The 14,034-nt window shown below is 43.8% G+C and overlaps 2 protein-coding genes across 9 annotated transcripts in view; both read left to right on the forward strand.

Moving 5' to 3' along the window:
* Window positions 1-487: 487 nt before the first annotated feature.
* thumpd2 (THUMP domain containing 2) lies at window positions 488-5,872 on the forward strand. The gene is made up of 11 exons (XM_076743373.1): window positions 488-693; window positions 960-1,098; window positions 1,345-1,947; window positions 2,074-2,207; window positions 2,380-2,457; window positions 2,618-2,670; window positions 2,815-2,902; window positions 3,192-3,263; window positions 3,477-3,591; window positions 4,223-4,343; window positions 4,513-5,872. Exons 1-11 carry the CDS (start codon window positions 583-585, stop codon window positions 4,895-4,897), a joined length of 1,899 nt encoding a protein of 632 aa, XP_076599488.1. The 5' UTR covers window positions 488-582; the 3' UTR covers window positions 4,898-5,872.
* Window positions 5,873-6,062: 190 nt separating this feature from the next.
* LOC143328698 (mitogen-activated protein kinase kinase kinase kinase 3-like) overlaps window positions 6,063-14,034 on the forward strand; it is a 40,489-nt gene continuing 32,517 nt past the window's right edge. For 6 of the 8 annotated variants that reach the window (XM_076743990.1, XM_076743991.1, XM_076743988.1 and 3 more), the window contains exon 1: window positions 6,068-6,305. In XM_076743990.1, the coding sequence (XP_076600105.1) occupies window positions 6,207-6,305 (99 nt within the window). In that variant the 5' untranslated portion in view covers window positions 6,068-6,206. Of the gene's footprint in view, window positions 6,306-14,034 lie in introns of all 8 variants that reach the window. The other 2 variants (XM_076743985.1, XM_076743986.1) reach the window with 1 other exon arrangement.

Consider the following 14,034-nt stretch of genomic DNA (forward strand, 5'->3'; position numbering starts at 1 on the left):
TTTGTTGTTATCTTGTTGAAAGTGAAAGAGTGTGTGTGTGTGTGTGTGTGTGTGTGTGTGTGTGTGTGTGTGTGTGTGTGTGTGTGTGTGTGTGTGTGAATACCTAATGTGTGCACAGAAGCTTTTGGGAGTTATGTGAGTGTGTGTGTGTGAGTCTGTGTGTGCTGATAAGAGCTCTCAATTCAACCCATGTATTAAAACTAATCACAAAATTAAGGCTTGTTGTCGTGGCCTTTGCGCTGCTGTATCACATTAACATACCATTATTACAAAGAAAATTAAAATGGAAAGGTTTGAGTAACGTTGGCGCATTACTACATTCAGACTGCGACAAATCTCACGATTAATATGCAGATTGTTTGTTTATTAGACCATTTTTCCGGGTGGTTACATCGCTAGACTTTTCCACTGTGCAAGAGAGACCCCTGCTGGTCGAGGCTAGTCACTGCAGCGTGAGGACGTAGTTCCGTTTCCGGTGTAAACAAACAAGCCAATATGGCGACTTTCATAGTTAAATAGATATAGCAAACTTCTACCAGCAGATATAAGAGTTTCGCACCTCTGAACACATTTTACCACATCATGACTGAACCGAGAAGTGAGGAGAGTTTAGTTCGCTACTACTGCACCGCTGGTAACGGCATGGAGCATTTTTTAATTGACGAGGTGAAGAAGAAGCTGGCAGCTGAAGATGTGAGTGTTTCAAAAATCCGTACGCCATACATCGTTTTAGAGAATTTGGTAGACAAATGTGACGGACAGTGACCGTAGCATACGCCATTTGTTTTGTACTTGTGTCTGGAAAAAAACTAAATTAATTAGTTAGCGTTAGCATGTTACGTATGTATGTATGTAAGTTTCATAAAGACATACCTTTGTTTTTACCACAGACATAAAGTTATGTATATTTGCACATTAGGTCTGTTGATCCAGATTAAAGTAACTTTGTGTGTGTCCAGGTGTGTCAGATGCCAGGTAAAGTGCTGTTCAGCTCCTCTGCGGGGATCGACAGAGTCAGTGAGCTGAAGACTGCAGAAAGACTCTTCCTCCTGTTGAAACAAGACTCACCTGTGTGGCTGTCAGCCCACACTAGCCCAGGTACCTCCCTGACGCATCAAATACATGTAATATTAAACATGAGGTTTACCTCTGCAGATATTACTGTAAATTCTATGCATGTATAAATGTTCATCAGTGTTAATGAATCCAAAAGGTTGGTGCACATCATGGGAAATTCAGATGCTCAAGTCACCTCAGATGATCTGTTCTACTTAAAAACTACCCTGGAATTCAGTGTCTAATTACCATTTTTGTATTAATTTGTTTTCTCTGTAATACTCAAAGCAAAAGCAGCCTCTGTGCTGCAGTCCAGACTGTTGGCTGACAGAAATCTGTGGACCCGTGCTGTAATAACATGGAGCCGCCTGCAGGGGGAGCTGGCAGACAGAAGGACTACTGTCAATGCACAGAGCTCTGCACAGGGAGTGACAATGAATAGGGAGGAGGGGAGAAGGAGTGAAGAGGAGGAGAAGGTTAGTGTGGAGCCAAGAAAAAGCACAGGAGAACAGAGGGAGGAGAGTGGCAGCAGGAGGCTGAACGGTGGCAGACAAAATGGAGCACAGGCGCTGGAAAGGAAGAGAAAGAGGAATGATGAAGAAGAGGAGGAGGAAGAGGAGGAAAGGAGTGGTGCAGCTCAAGACTCTAAAAGTGAGAAGAATGTAGAGAAAGAGACGTTTGAGGGAGAAAGGAGGAGAGGGGGAGAAGAGGAGAGAGGACAGGTTATTGAGTTTAGCAGCTGTACAAAAACTAGTAAACATGGAGTGACATCAGGAACAGATTTCAATGACAGAGATCACACAACACCAGGACTGGAACTCAGTGTGGAAAGAAGCAGCAGGAGGACGGACGACATGGAAAAGGACGTTACTGGAGAAAATTTGGAAAATGGTAATAAGAGAGATAATTTTTCAGTTTTTCTTTTAACTTTTAAAACATCAACTTTTCAGGTTAACATCTTCTCATTTCTGTTTCCATTGCTTCCTTCTTCTCATGTTTGCCTCGGTGTAAATAAAGTGAAGTCTGCAGGAGGAAGAGGTGAGAGTCTGCTGCACCCCAGCAGGATCAAACCAGAGCCTTCCTCTGTCCCGCTCTCGTTTAGGATCAGCTGCAAGTGCACTGGATCTCTGTCCCGATGCTTCAGCGCACAGGTTAGAAGAAGTTAAAACGCGCAAGACAAAGCACTGTGCACTGTCTCACTCATTGTGAGACTTCAATTTGTGAACACTAAACAGACTTCGATGATTCAGGTGTCAGTTCCATATATAACTGTACATTATATTCAGGTGACTATTGTGTGATTGCATATTGTATCTATTACAGGAGGTGAGCAGAGTGATTGGAGTGGGTTTGAGCAGGCTGCTGGGCTGGAAGACTGACCTGAAGAATCCACAGCTGGAGGCAAATCTTCCTGCTTGTATTGATTTTTGTCCAGACAATTGAAAAGACAATGTTCTGTGTCTCTTTATGTATTTTATTTTAAGCAAATACTCCCTGTTTGATGATTGTGCTGCCTGTCCTTTCAAATGGAACATCACTAGTTGTTTGCTCTTTCCTGCAGGTAAATATTTATTTGAGCGATGACCACTGGCTGCTGGGGATTCCACTAACCAGGTCACTGAAAGAAACCTTCTCTGTATTTAACACATTATTAATAAGTGGAGGGTCTTCTTGGAGGGTCCAGGCTGTTTAAAGAATCAGACTCTGAACAGAGCCGGTTCATTTGATAAGCAGTCATAACTTATCTCCTTCCTCCAGGTTGCCTCTGGCTAAGCGGAGCTACATCAAAACCACAGGACTGAGGTCTACTGTAGCCTGGGCTATGGCCTCACTGGCTCAGATACAGGTACTAACACATACAGGTGATGCATGCTCTTGTTTATGTTACTATTAAATAATTCAAGCCTTTTTTTGTCTTTATTGCGGACACTTTCTGCCATTTAGAGTGTTTGTTTGCTCTATCAATCCCATAAAAAAGACTCATTGTGACCATAAACCTGTCGTCATTTTCTAACTTTTAGCAAAATATTTGTTGCCTGTAACTCAATAGGAAAATAATGCCTTCGGTCACAGTCTCACCGTATGCGATTGACCAAGTGTGTATTCTGCACTGTGTGTTGTCTCCTGTTTCCCAGCCGGGCTCCTGTGTGGTCGATCCAATGTGCGGGGTGGGAACCATCTTAATAGAGGCAGCACAGGAACACAAGGTCAGGGCACAGATCTGCACAGAGCTCCTGTATAGCTGAAAGTCTGAACAGTGAACTTTATAGGCTTCAAATAGGATCATATATATCAAACATTTGATTTTTTAAGTATAAAGATTAATACATATTGTGCACCTTTCAGTAATAGTATACTGCAGGGTGCAACTTGAACACCACTATTATAATCTGATCTGTCACTCTCACTGGGATCTCCAGACTGTCCGTTTCCTGGGCGTGGACTTTGATGATGGACAGCTGCAGAGAGCCAATGAGAACATAGAGTTTGCAGAGCTGAAAAACAGGATACACCTGCTGAAAGCCTCATGCATGGGTAAGAAACGTGCACAGACTGATCACTGGAATAATGTCAGATGTTTCTCATTAAACCTTTCACATTTTTTGGTATTCAGATAATGTTCATATCTAGAGAGACCTGCAGTGGATGCCTCAGTGAAGTCAGTCTGTGGGCAGGAGTTGTAGTGTAAAGCTGTGTACACCAAAGTAAATGGTCAAAGCCAGAACTGCAGTATTTTGACCATAGATGCTAAAATATCCCTAAATTAACTTGACTTTTGAAATAAAAAATACAGTGACTTCTTGTAGAAGACATACTCCTCGTATGAGAGTAAACATCTGCCTTTTGGAGGACTGTCACATAAAGACACCTCAAACAGAAATGCATTAGGAATGCTTTTAGAGCCTCGTCAGCAGCTGAAATGTGTAACACAGTTCCAAATGGAGTCATTAATGTCCTAGAGAACCTGACTCGTGGGTCTCAGGTGATGATACCTTTTACTTAATCCTTCATTCTAATTATATGGCTTCCAGAACTCTTTATTTAGTTCAGCGGGGATCCGAAGCTGCATGTTTTGGATGGGAATCAGTGTGTGGGAGTGAGTGTGGAGCCTGCTGTCACATATTAAATTACCTCTTGGCTTGTCTGTCCTCCTCTGTGTGCGCAGTGCTGCCTCTGCCCAGCGTCAGTGTGGATGCTGTAGTCTGTGACCTGCCATTTGGCAGGAAGTTTGGCACCAAAACAAACATGGCTGCCAACCTGCCACTCATCCTGGCGGAGATGGAGAGGTTTGTGCCCCTGTGTGCCTGTTTCCATTGCTTCTTTTCGAGTTGTTCACTGAATCCAAAAATATTATTAGACATTCAGTGTTTGTGTTTGTCAAGAGAAATTTTATTCTTTTCGTCTTGTCGAAAAACCGAGTTCTAACTGTGCTGAATTGAATGTGTCTGTGTTTAGAGTCCTCTGTATTGGTGGTACCCTGGTTCTCCTCCTGAGTCCTCAGTTATCCTGTCTGCTGAAAAAGCTCCTGGCACAGAAAGACACCAGATCAACATCTCACCAGGAAACAAAACCTCAGACGGGGACACAAGACTGTCCATCTTCATCTCTGTCTTCCACTAAAGAGCAGACTTTCCAGATCCATCAGGGGGCCAATTCCCCACCTACCCAGAGAACAGACTCCCGATCTGAGCTGCAGCACAGTGTTCCTGCCCCCCTCTCCTCCCTGAGGCACCAGGCGACTCTGAGAGTCAGCTTAGGCCTGATAGATGGACTTATCCACAAATATGTCAAGATCAGCACTTCATCAGTGTCAGGGGACGTTACACTTCAAAGTAATTAGTTACTTTTCTTTGTCACTTATTAGGAAGAATATTTTGAAATGCCACACTTAATTAGAAGTTTTTTATTTGGCTGTTTGTTTCCTGCTGTTTTTCAACACAAATAATATGAGCAAATATACATATTTTTGTAAACAATGGTGAGTTGTGGGTTGTGTTCGCTGTCGATTGGAAATGTTACAATTGCAGAGGTAAATCCTTTGTCCACCTTCTTATCCTACATTTAATTTACATTCAAATCATCTGAACTGCAATTTAAAGAAACCAACTTGCGACATAGGTCTTGGATTGTGCTTTTCCAGGATTAGCCAGGGCTTACTCTCATGAGGTTTTTGTGTTTCTCGTCGTTCTCGAAGCTGTACAAACTGCCCATCTTGTCTGTGGTGGTCAGTCCAAACCCACCGGTTCCTACTGAAGATGTAAGATTTAAGAATGGCTCACAAGTATATAGTTTCATCTATTGAAAGACCCATGTGCCCATGTTCTTGATAAAGATGGTACATGGCCCCCAGTGCTACAGTGTAGCTCACTGGTGTGTTTTTAATAGATTTTGGGTCTATGGCACAGAAGGATATCAGGCCGGACACAGACAATACATGTTCGTAGGATCAGTTCATTGTTGGTTTTGGTCTTTTGCTGCCACTAAGACACATGGAGTAACATTAGCCTTATCATGAGTGGACTGAAATGACAACTGTAAAGTTTTCTGTAAAGGGACTTTGGTTCCGCCTGTAACACAGACCCCGATAGGCTGAATCACAATGCTGCCATCTGCCACTGTTTAGCCCTGCTTAGCCCAGTTTTATATTGCGGGGCCATACAAGGCCACACGAGGCTTAGTGTTTTCATTCATATCCCGATAGCTCCAACCTTCCTGTGTTTTTGCTGCTGGTGCAGATTAGAAAACATGGCTTCACGTTCATTGTATTGATCCAACTGTGAATTGATCAAGTGAAATCAATATGGGTTTTGGGGTTAAAAATAGCTTTTGCCTCTTGGTCTTTGTAAGTTTTACCCGCACAAACAAATTAACTACTGACTCATTTTTGTTTTATTTTTATTTTTTTTACTTTCTCTTGAAACCAGTCGCAATCATAAATCCACCAGTCCGTCTCCCTGCTCAGACTCCATGGACAGGCTACGCCATGATGTCCATTGCGCATGCTCAATGCGCAGTGGACGCCATGTTGGAGCTACATTGGATTCGGGTTGGGATTTTCTGACGCCGTATGTTTTTCTTAAAATATCTGCTCTCATACACTGTTGGGGTTCGTCAACCGTGCGCGATCGGCGCCGTAATCGGCCGTGGAAATGATGAACTCCAGTGTCGACCTGTCCCGGCGGAACCCGCAGGAGGATTTCGAGCTGATCCAGCGGATAGGAAGCGGCACATACGGAGATGTGTACAAGGTAAAACTGCAGTGAAGGAAGCAGTGGAGTTCCATCATCGGACACAGACTGCTGAGACGTTCATAGCTTTCCTTTGTACCCAATCACTTTGCAATAACAGTGTAAAGCAAATACTGGAGCCATCAGTAACCAGTGTCTCAAATACGATTTGGTAGTTAACGTTACTGATGCAGTATTTATTTTGCTACTCATGCACCATATTCCATGGTCGGACACACATCCAAAGCTGGTCTTTGCTGACTGTTATTGTTTTGGCCTTTCTTCCCGACATTGTGGACAGCCGAGTTAACGTTTTAAGAAATGCCCTTTAGTAGTTATAATGCCAGGTTGCCGATGAATCATAAATAATCATAACTATCGATAATGTAAATCTGTAGTCGGATCTCGGGCGCACACGTAAATCTGATTTTTCCGTGCAGAAATACATTGACTTTGTACTCTACAAGTGTGAGTCGTTGCAAATATTCTCCTAAGTCTTCGGCGACATACTTGTATACACGCTTTAGGCTGTGGGCTTTGTGTAAATACTGCGGTTAAAAGCTCCCCTTTTTTTTACGTCAGAAGAACAATTGCTTGATTTGTGTCCGATAATAGACGTTTAGCTGCTAGCTGTCCGGGAACGGACGCCTGTTAACCTGTTAGCATCTAGAAGCTAGCCACGGTTTTAGCCGTTTCGTAGTAACGTTGTGAGAAAATGACAACGAGCAGCGGCTTTCTACATAAACGGATGCAGAGACGAGCTAGTATCTTCGCCATTAATCGTAAAATAGTAGAGCTTTTGCTGAATTTATTAAAACTGTCTCCGTGTTGCCGCGACGGAGACTGACAGCTGCCTGCCTGGGAGTGCAGTTTGGCTAAGGCGCTCGGCGGCGAGCAAGCTACCACAACAACACCCGTAAAACCAGCAGCTCCTATCGTCTCTGTTCATGTTTTAACACCAGTAAGAACCAGCCGCCTTTATTAAAGCTTTGGGGTGCCCAATTCCTGGTGGACTGTGTGATTTATGTCGCGTTAGAGCTGTTCGCTTTGGTCCTTCGCTTTCCACGGGGCCTGCGCTGGGAGCAGACAGCCCGCATCCAAAAGGAAATGAAGTTCCTGAAGTAGCAGCCAGCTCCACCACACTCACTTTGGCCGTGTTGATCTTATGCTACACAGAACAACTGCAGTAACGCTGTGTAGCAGAAAACAACGTGAGAACAAAGCAAAGCTGTGGCATGTCCTGCACAATTAGTGATATCGCAGAAAACAGTGAAGTAATGCTGCAGAACAGGAACAAAAGCATCATGCGGGACGAGGTACAGTTCCTCTAGAATAACGTGATCACAATATACCATTAAGTTCAGGACAAGCACACTGCTGAGTATGTGAAACCAGCTGTGAGGTCTTACTGATGGGTTTTGGAGGTGTGTTGTATGAGCCTTGCCTGGTTGATTTGCACATCAGCTGTCGGGCAGTGAATCAGTCAGGTTGCTCAAGTTTAACATGCACGCTGTTGTTTGTGCAGTTGTTTGTGTTGCACTCACTCTGATGAGGAATTTCATTTGACCGAGGTGTGAGGGAGAGGCGTTTGGCAGGCTGCAGATTCATTAAACACTTCAGTAGCGCTGGATGATGTTTGGTTAACCTCCAGGCTCTTTGTGGTGATTAGAGGAGAATAAATGTCCTGAAGACCTTTTTCAACGCACAGAACCACGAACCCAATCAATCTCTTGTTATTTCTTCCCTTTCTTGTTTTCCGTATCATGTCTTTGGATGCTGCAGCTTATCTTGTGCCTAATTTAGGTTCGGTATCTTGCCTTGTTGCAGACACATTGCAGCTCAGCCTGCTGGATCTGTCACTAACAGCGTTCAGCTGATTAATGTGCAACTAATGTAAAAGCAATTGTAACGAGCAAAAATGTGTCATCTGGTTTACATAATCATGACAGGATTATTAGTAAGATCTCAGTTTTGATGAGTTAATGAATGCTTTCATGAAGCTGATATATACCGTACAGTCATTATAGCTGCTGCTGCTGCAGTTGGTAGTCGCGCTGGTGGACACTCGGGGGCTCAAACCTGAAACCTCTGGATTAAAGGATGTGTTTCTAAGCACCAGGGCACTCAGTCAACCTCATTGATGCCTATATTTGGTTCTACCGCTGTGCGAAAATCTGTGGCTCGGACAGGAATGTTTGAGGAGGAAACAAAGTGTGAACGTTGTTTTCTCCTCCGTTTGTAGCCCGTTCTTGTCAACAGTGGGATTTGAAAATGTGGGAAGTTTTCCAGCGCCCTGCCCTGGTCTGTCCCACCAGCCTCACCGCTGTCCACATGCCCCTCACATTTAGACAAGGCTACACACAGGGAATCCTGAAGTCACCACAAGGCAACCACTTGCTTTAAATATCAGAGCAACAAGGATTGGGTTAACCAGTTCCTACATGAAGTGACTACAGTTATGTGGTCAGGATCAGACGCCTGGTGGAAGGTGAAATGCTCTGAACATCCCCGCTTGTCATAAATGAAAACACAAAAGGGCGTATAAATTCAGCATTTAGCTTAAATATGTATTTCTTGAAAGATATGCGCATGTTATGCTTCAGTCGTGGTTTTGAGAGAGGCTGCAGGCAAGTGAGGCGATTGCTCCAGAGGGTGGTTGTGAAAACGGATGGCAGAGACGGTATAAATACAGTCACTGGTGGAGCATGTTTCTGGGCCTCTGGGTGAACTTTTGTTTGGCAGATTAGTCGCTTTTCCCTCTGCGTGATACAATAAAATCCGTGTGGCGTATTTTGCAAAAAGCATGAATTTGACTGACGTTGCTCTTCATTAAGTTGAGGTCAGCCTCCTCCCATTTGGTGAGCTTCTTACGCAGACTTTTCATCTTTTTGGCAGGTCATCCATCCCTCTCATGTTCATCCTCCTTCTTCTTCTTGTCACTAGATGTTTAAATATTTAAACGTGAGGACAGCAGGAGAGAAGGGTGAAATAGAGGAGAGAAAAAACGGGAGGGTTGACAGGTCTGTTGTTGCCTCTTTGTCTGTATCAGGTAGAAACTGGAGGAGGCTTGACTGATATTGAGATCACAGGTTCAGTCCTCCATGAAGGGGCTTGTAGGATGCAGTAGACTGGTATCTTTGAGATGTACCAGTATTTTCTGAAGCTGCCCCAGTGCATTTAGCTTATTCATTGGTGCGAAACTCTCAATTTAAACTCAGACTATGAAACTCTTCTCTCTCCTTACATGAGGTGTGTTCAGGCAGGGTTGACTTTTACAGACAAATCAGTTCCCAACTAGAAGAGATCTCAACCAGGCTTACAGTCAAGATGATAGCAAAGGAAAAGAGGGAATTATTCATCTTGTGTCATGCCTAACTTCATTGGATCATAAGATATTGGGTATGGAATTGATCTGTAGACGCCTCAGTTGAAGGTGAGACCAAACTTATCGATGGATGTCAGGTTTTTGGCCACAACAAAGGTCAAAATATGGCCTGTAACAGACTTGGTAAGCCTTGTTTTAGCCCAGCTGATTGCTGGAAAGGCCTTTTGCTGCCAGATTGAAGCAGGTGTTGATCACTTATGGCCAGCAGCGAACAGCAGCATAAAACACAGCAGTCACTAAAATCATTTTTTTGGGTATCACTGCAAACACCTGGTCCTTGAGCATGCAGTCAGAAATGTGCAGAAGATATTATTAGTCTCACTGGTTCAGTAGTATGTGAGACACACAGGAACAAACACACGATCCCCTCCAGGCTCAGGCCTGGCAGAGATAATTAAGATTTCTGCCAGAATCATTCCTGAAATACTTGACATTACCAGCTGAGCAGTACTGTCGAGTATTTCATCATAAATTCCAGTGTAAGTAACACCAACAAAACATGTTCAAATACCATTTACATGTCCCAAACACAAATCATGAGCTGTCTGTCAATACTGGAAGGAAGCCGCCCAACTCGCCTCATGTTGGAGGCGACAGCGCCGAGTGATTTCCAAGTGTTTTGTGTTTGAAATGCAACAGTTTGATTTAACCTTCAGAATTCCTGCAACATGATGACAGTAAACTGCCAATCTGACAGCTGTGTGGTGCTTTAAACCAAAGGAAACCAAACAGACTGGAAAAGAGAAATATCTGACATTGATGCGGCCGGCTCTCTGCAGAAGGCCAGCTTCCTCACTGATGCCGAAGATGCAGTTTAAGTATTGATTTGTCACTTTATGTGGGTGGAGAAGCGATAACGCTCTTCTTTTGTCTGCTCTTTAAGTCCTACTTTGTCATTTAGACTGCTTGAAAGAGCTTCACTAAATGTCAGTATCAGCTTGATGTGTTCCCCTGTAGCCCTGAAAATCTGCTCCGGAGGGGCCGCTGGAAGAGCTGCCCTCACTCAAAGCCAAGTATTTACCAACACGCAGGTTCTGACGTAACTTCTGTCTCTTAAACAGGCTGACTGGCTCGTTTTCTTCAAGGTTGACAGTGGCTTCGGGTTGAGGAGGTGGAGGCAGGAGGCAGACGACGGCCTTCTAGTGGGGACAGAGATCAGTTAATGACCATTTCAGTCGCAGTTTGTGCTCTCGAAACATCCCGGCCATCTGGGTATTTTTGGACTTTGCATTAGAGGAAGGCAATGCTAGCGGTCTTCCTTTATGCCAGTTCAGTTTTTGTTGTTTCTACCAGCACAGTCAGCCAAATATCCCAAACCTGGCACGGTTATTTGGGGCATGTAATCAATATAAATAAAAATAGCTTCATGAAACAGTACATGTGGCCATATTGAGGCAGAACGTCATCTTCAGATCCCCTTAAACCAACTTGAAATCTTACTTATTCCGGATTAAAAGAGGGTAAATGTTGACTTTGATGCTCCATGTTCCTTCGTAGTAGCGACAGAGGTATGAAGGCCTTCGTGGTGATTGTGCATCCACACGTTTCTGATCTATTTAAAGTAAGACTCACACACTTGCGAGCGATAAATGTGGTGACGGAAAAGATTTCCTCAGGCTAGATTTCGGTGTGTGTGTGTGTGTGTGTGTGTGTGTGTGTGTGTGTGTGTGTGTGTGTGTGTGTGTGTGGGGCACAGCTGGGCAGCCACGGTCCAGGAATGCAGGAATCTTCACTTCCTCTGTGTGTGTGTGTGTGTGTGTGTGTGTGTGTGTGTGCTTGTGTGTTCATGTCCTATTGTTTCACTAGCTCAGAAGCCTGCAGCATAGTACACACACACACATGAAACCAGATGATTGTATCGTCACATGCATAGACACACATGCACAGATGGCTGCCGAGTCACAATTAAAGCTGCTGGCCCAGAACCATCCTGTTTTTGTCACTGTTCCTCCAGTTGTTTTGATACACAGCCCTCAGCCTGCATTCACAAAAGCTCTCGCCTCCTTAAATCCTCCCTGGCTTCAGATCGGAAATTTACTGTAGTCCCCATCCTGGCACTCTGGTCTCTGTTCGCCAAGTACAGTTAATGTGCTGTGCAGGAATTTGTCTCTGTGCCACTGTGCAGTGACTTATTGATAACTTGCATAGTTACGCGGTAGTTAATGACACAGTGTGGAGGACAGGAACAACACCAGATGTACAAAGGAACATTTACAGCCTCCTAAAGTCGTTTTAGATTAAGGTGGTGTGGTATTAAGTTAAAATAATGCTAAGTTCAAAAGCCCTCAGTCAAGAAGTGATCACATTATTAACAGTAGTGCTCACATCCATTACATCTTACGCAATGTTTACTGTCTTGTATATTTTTTTCTTAACTTAATTTCCCCAGCGTGGCCTTAATAAAGTTTTATCTTATTAAGTATGTGATCAAAAATTTTCTAAGTCGACTTAAATCTTAATTTAAGTGGTTGGATTAAAAGCCATTGTCTTAATTAAAAAGTCAAAGTATGTTTTGTCTAAAGTTTCTGATGCATTCACTGCCCATGGTGATGTATTTTAAGCGGATTCCTCTGCACAGTAAGCACACCCTCTCTGTATTTTCACCATGTAAACCAGTGGCCGGGCCCGTGTGGTTCACGTTATCTTGAGCCAGAAGATAAGCAGCCATTTAAACAGTTGACTTCCATTAATAGAGATTAGTAGAAGATCCTGCAGCTTGTATTTGTTCCTTTATTAAATGATGAGTAAAACGACTGCAATAAGCTGTTTTGCAGAATGTCCACAGTGCAAACAGCAAATGGTGCGACAGGTGATGGAAGTCTGCGGGCCGTCCCTCACCAACGCACATGTTTACAACACTGTGTCGCTGCGTTTGAGGCGGGAAACCTCCACTCAGCAGGTTTTACTCTTGAATTAGAGGAGCTGTGACTGTCAGTCACCAGAGTGATTCATTAAATCGAACAATGAATTCCTCCTTCAGTCACACTGCACTTCAGCTGGTATTAAGAGCCTGCGTGAAAACAAAGGCAAGGCCGCTGATTAATATGGACTTTTCCAGTGCTTTCGCATCACCATGACAAACGAGAGAAAACATAAAGCAGCGTCTTTGCACAGGGGGTTTGATCCCGGTTGGGGGGTCTTTCTGATGGCTCGACAAGTTAAAGATGTTTGTGCTGAAGCTCCTTTTCAGCCTTTTTCATTCTTTCAGAGATTATTTAGAAGAATACAAGGAAATCCTTTTGGATGAGGACATATCTACGTTTCCACCGAAATCCACTGAAGGCAGTGATGGGCAGCGCTGCACGAGTGACACGTCACTGCAGCTAAAAGCTGCCTCATTACTGAGTAACCAGGAAGGGAGTCCGTCTTTGAGGCTGGTTTTTGGAGCGCTCTGGTGCTCATTCCTCTGCCAGGATACAACCCTGCTGCCGAACTGGTTCAGTAAATCTTGGCACCACGTTAGCACAAGTGTCAAGTCTAATTTTAAGACCGTGTGCTCATGTGATGCAGTGGGGAGCACTCAGAGCTGAATAATTGTTTGATATCAGTTAAGTGCGTCTGAGGAAACATTTAGATGACTAATTGACGGTGGTGGGATGTTTATGTCTGTCGTCTGGACCGTTGTTGCTTGTGATGTCACAGGCCGACACTCGGAGTGGATGTCGTTGGTGCTTTCCTCTCACCAAACGTCTCGTGAGATGTTTAAGTTTTAGTTTTGAACACTGATCTCGGCCTTGTTCTCAGACCGAACTGCATCGCGCTGTGATTTTGAGGCATCGATCTCATCAGTTTCTAGTGAAGCATTTCAGTGATTTCCTTTCAGCCTCGTTGAGTTGTATTGGAAACAGAGGCGGTTATATTGCTGTCGCAGTGCCCATCACTTGCTTTAAGGTGTGGGCTGGGTGAAGTGACTCCTCTGGGTGGATGACTTTGCAGCGTGTAGAAGTCGACTTTGAGTGCTAATAAAAAGTTACTCCGCTAAATTGAAGTGGCCCTGAGAGGTTGTGGATGATTGTGGTGTGTGTGTGTGTTTATGTGGACATTTGGGGGTTTTGTTTGAGTGAGCGGGTAGTTTGTTGAAAGACAGATGTTTTAAATAAAAGCACATCGCTGCGCACAGCTTTTCGCCTCACCTGTTCCCCTCCCGTGGCTGAGCTTGACCGAAAACAAACTAATCAATCGTGCTCGTTAAACTCAGTTCTCATCCTAATTTAAAGGATGTTTACAAAAATCGATGAAGCTGATGAGGACACACATTAAATATATTGTCTTTGTGCTGTTTTCAATTGAGTATATGTCCCAACTTTTTGGAATTGTGGTCATAATTTGAGAATTGGTAAACTCACGTCAGTATGTGAAAAAAAA

This window comes from Chaetodon auriga, chromosome 11 (assembly GCF_051107435.1).
Source record: "Chaetodon auriga isolate fChaAug3 chromosome 11, fChaAug3.hap1, whole genome shotgun sequence".
Lineage (NCBI taxonomy): Eukaryota > Metazoa > Chordata > Actinopteri > Chaetodontiformes > Chaetodontidae > Chaetodon > Chaetodon auriga.

Excerpts from the sequence above, each read along its gene's own strand:
- thumpd2 (XM_076743373.1), top strand. The coding sequence starts at position 583 with ATGACTGAACCGAGAAGTGAGGAGAGTTTAGTTCGCTACTACTGCACC. Across the intron at positions 1,099-1,344 it reads GTCAGCCCACACTAGCCCAG|CAAAAGCAGCCTCTGTGCTG; the intron begins GTACCTCCCTGA and ends TAATACTCAAAG. Across the intron at positions 2,208-2,379 it reads CCCGATGCTTCAGCGCACAG|GAGGTGAGCAGAGTGATTGG; the intron begins GTTAGAAGAAGT and ends TATCTATTACAG.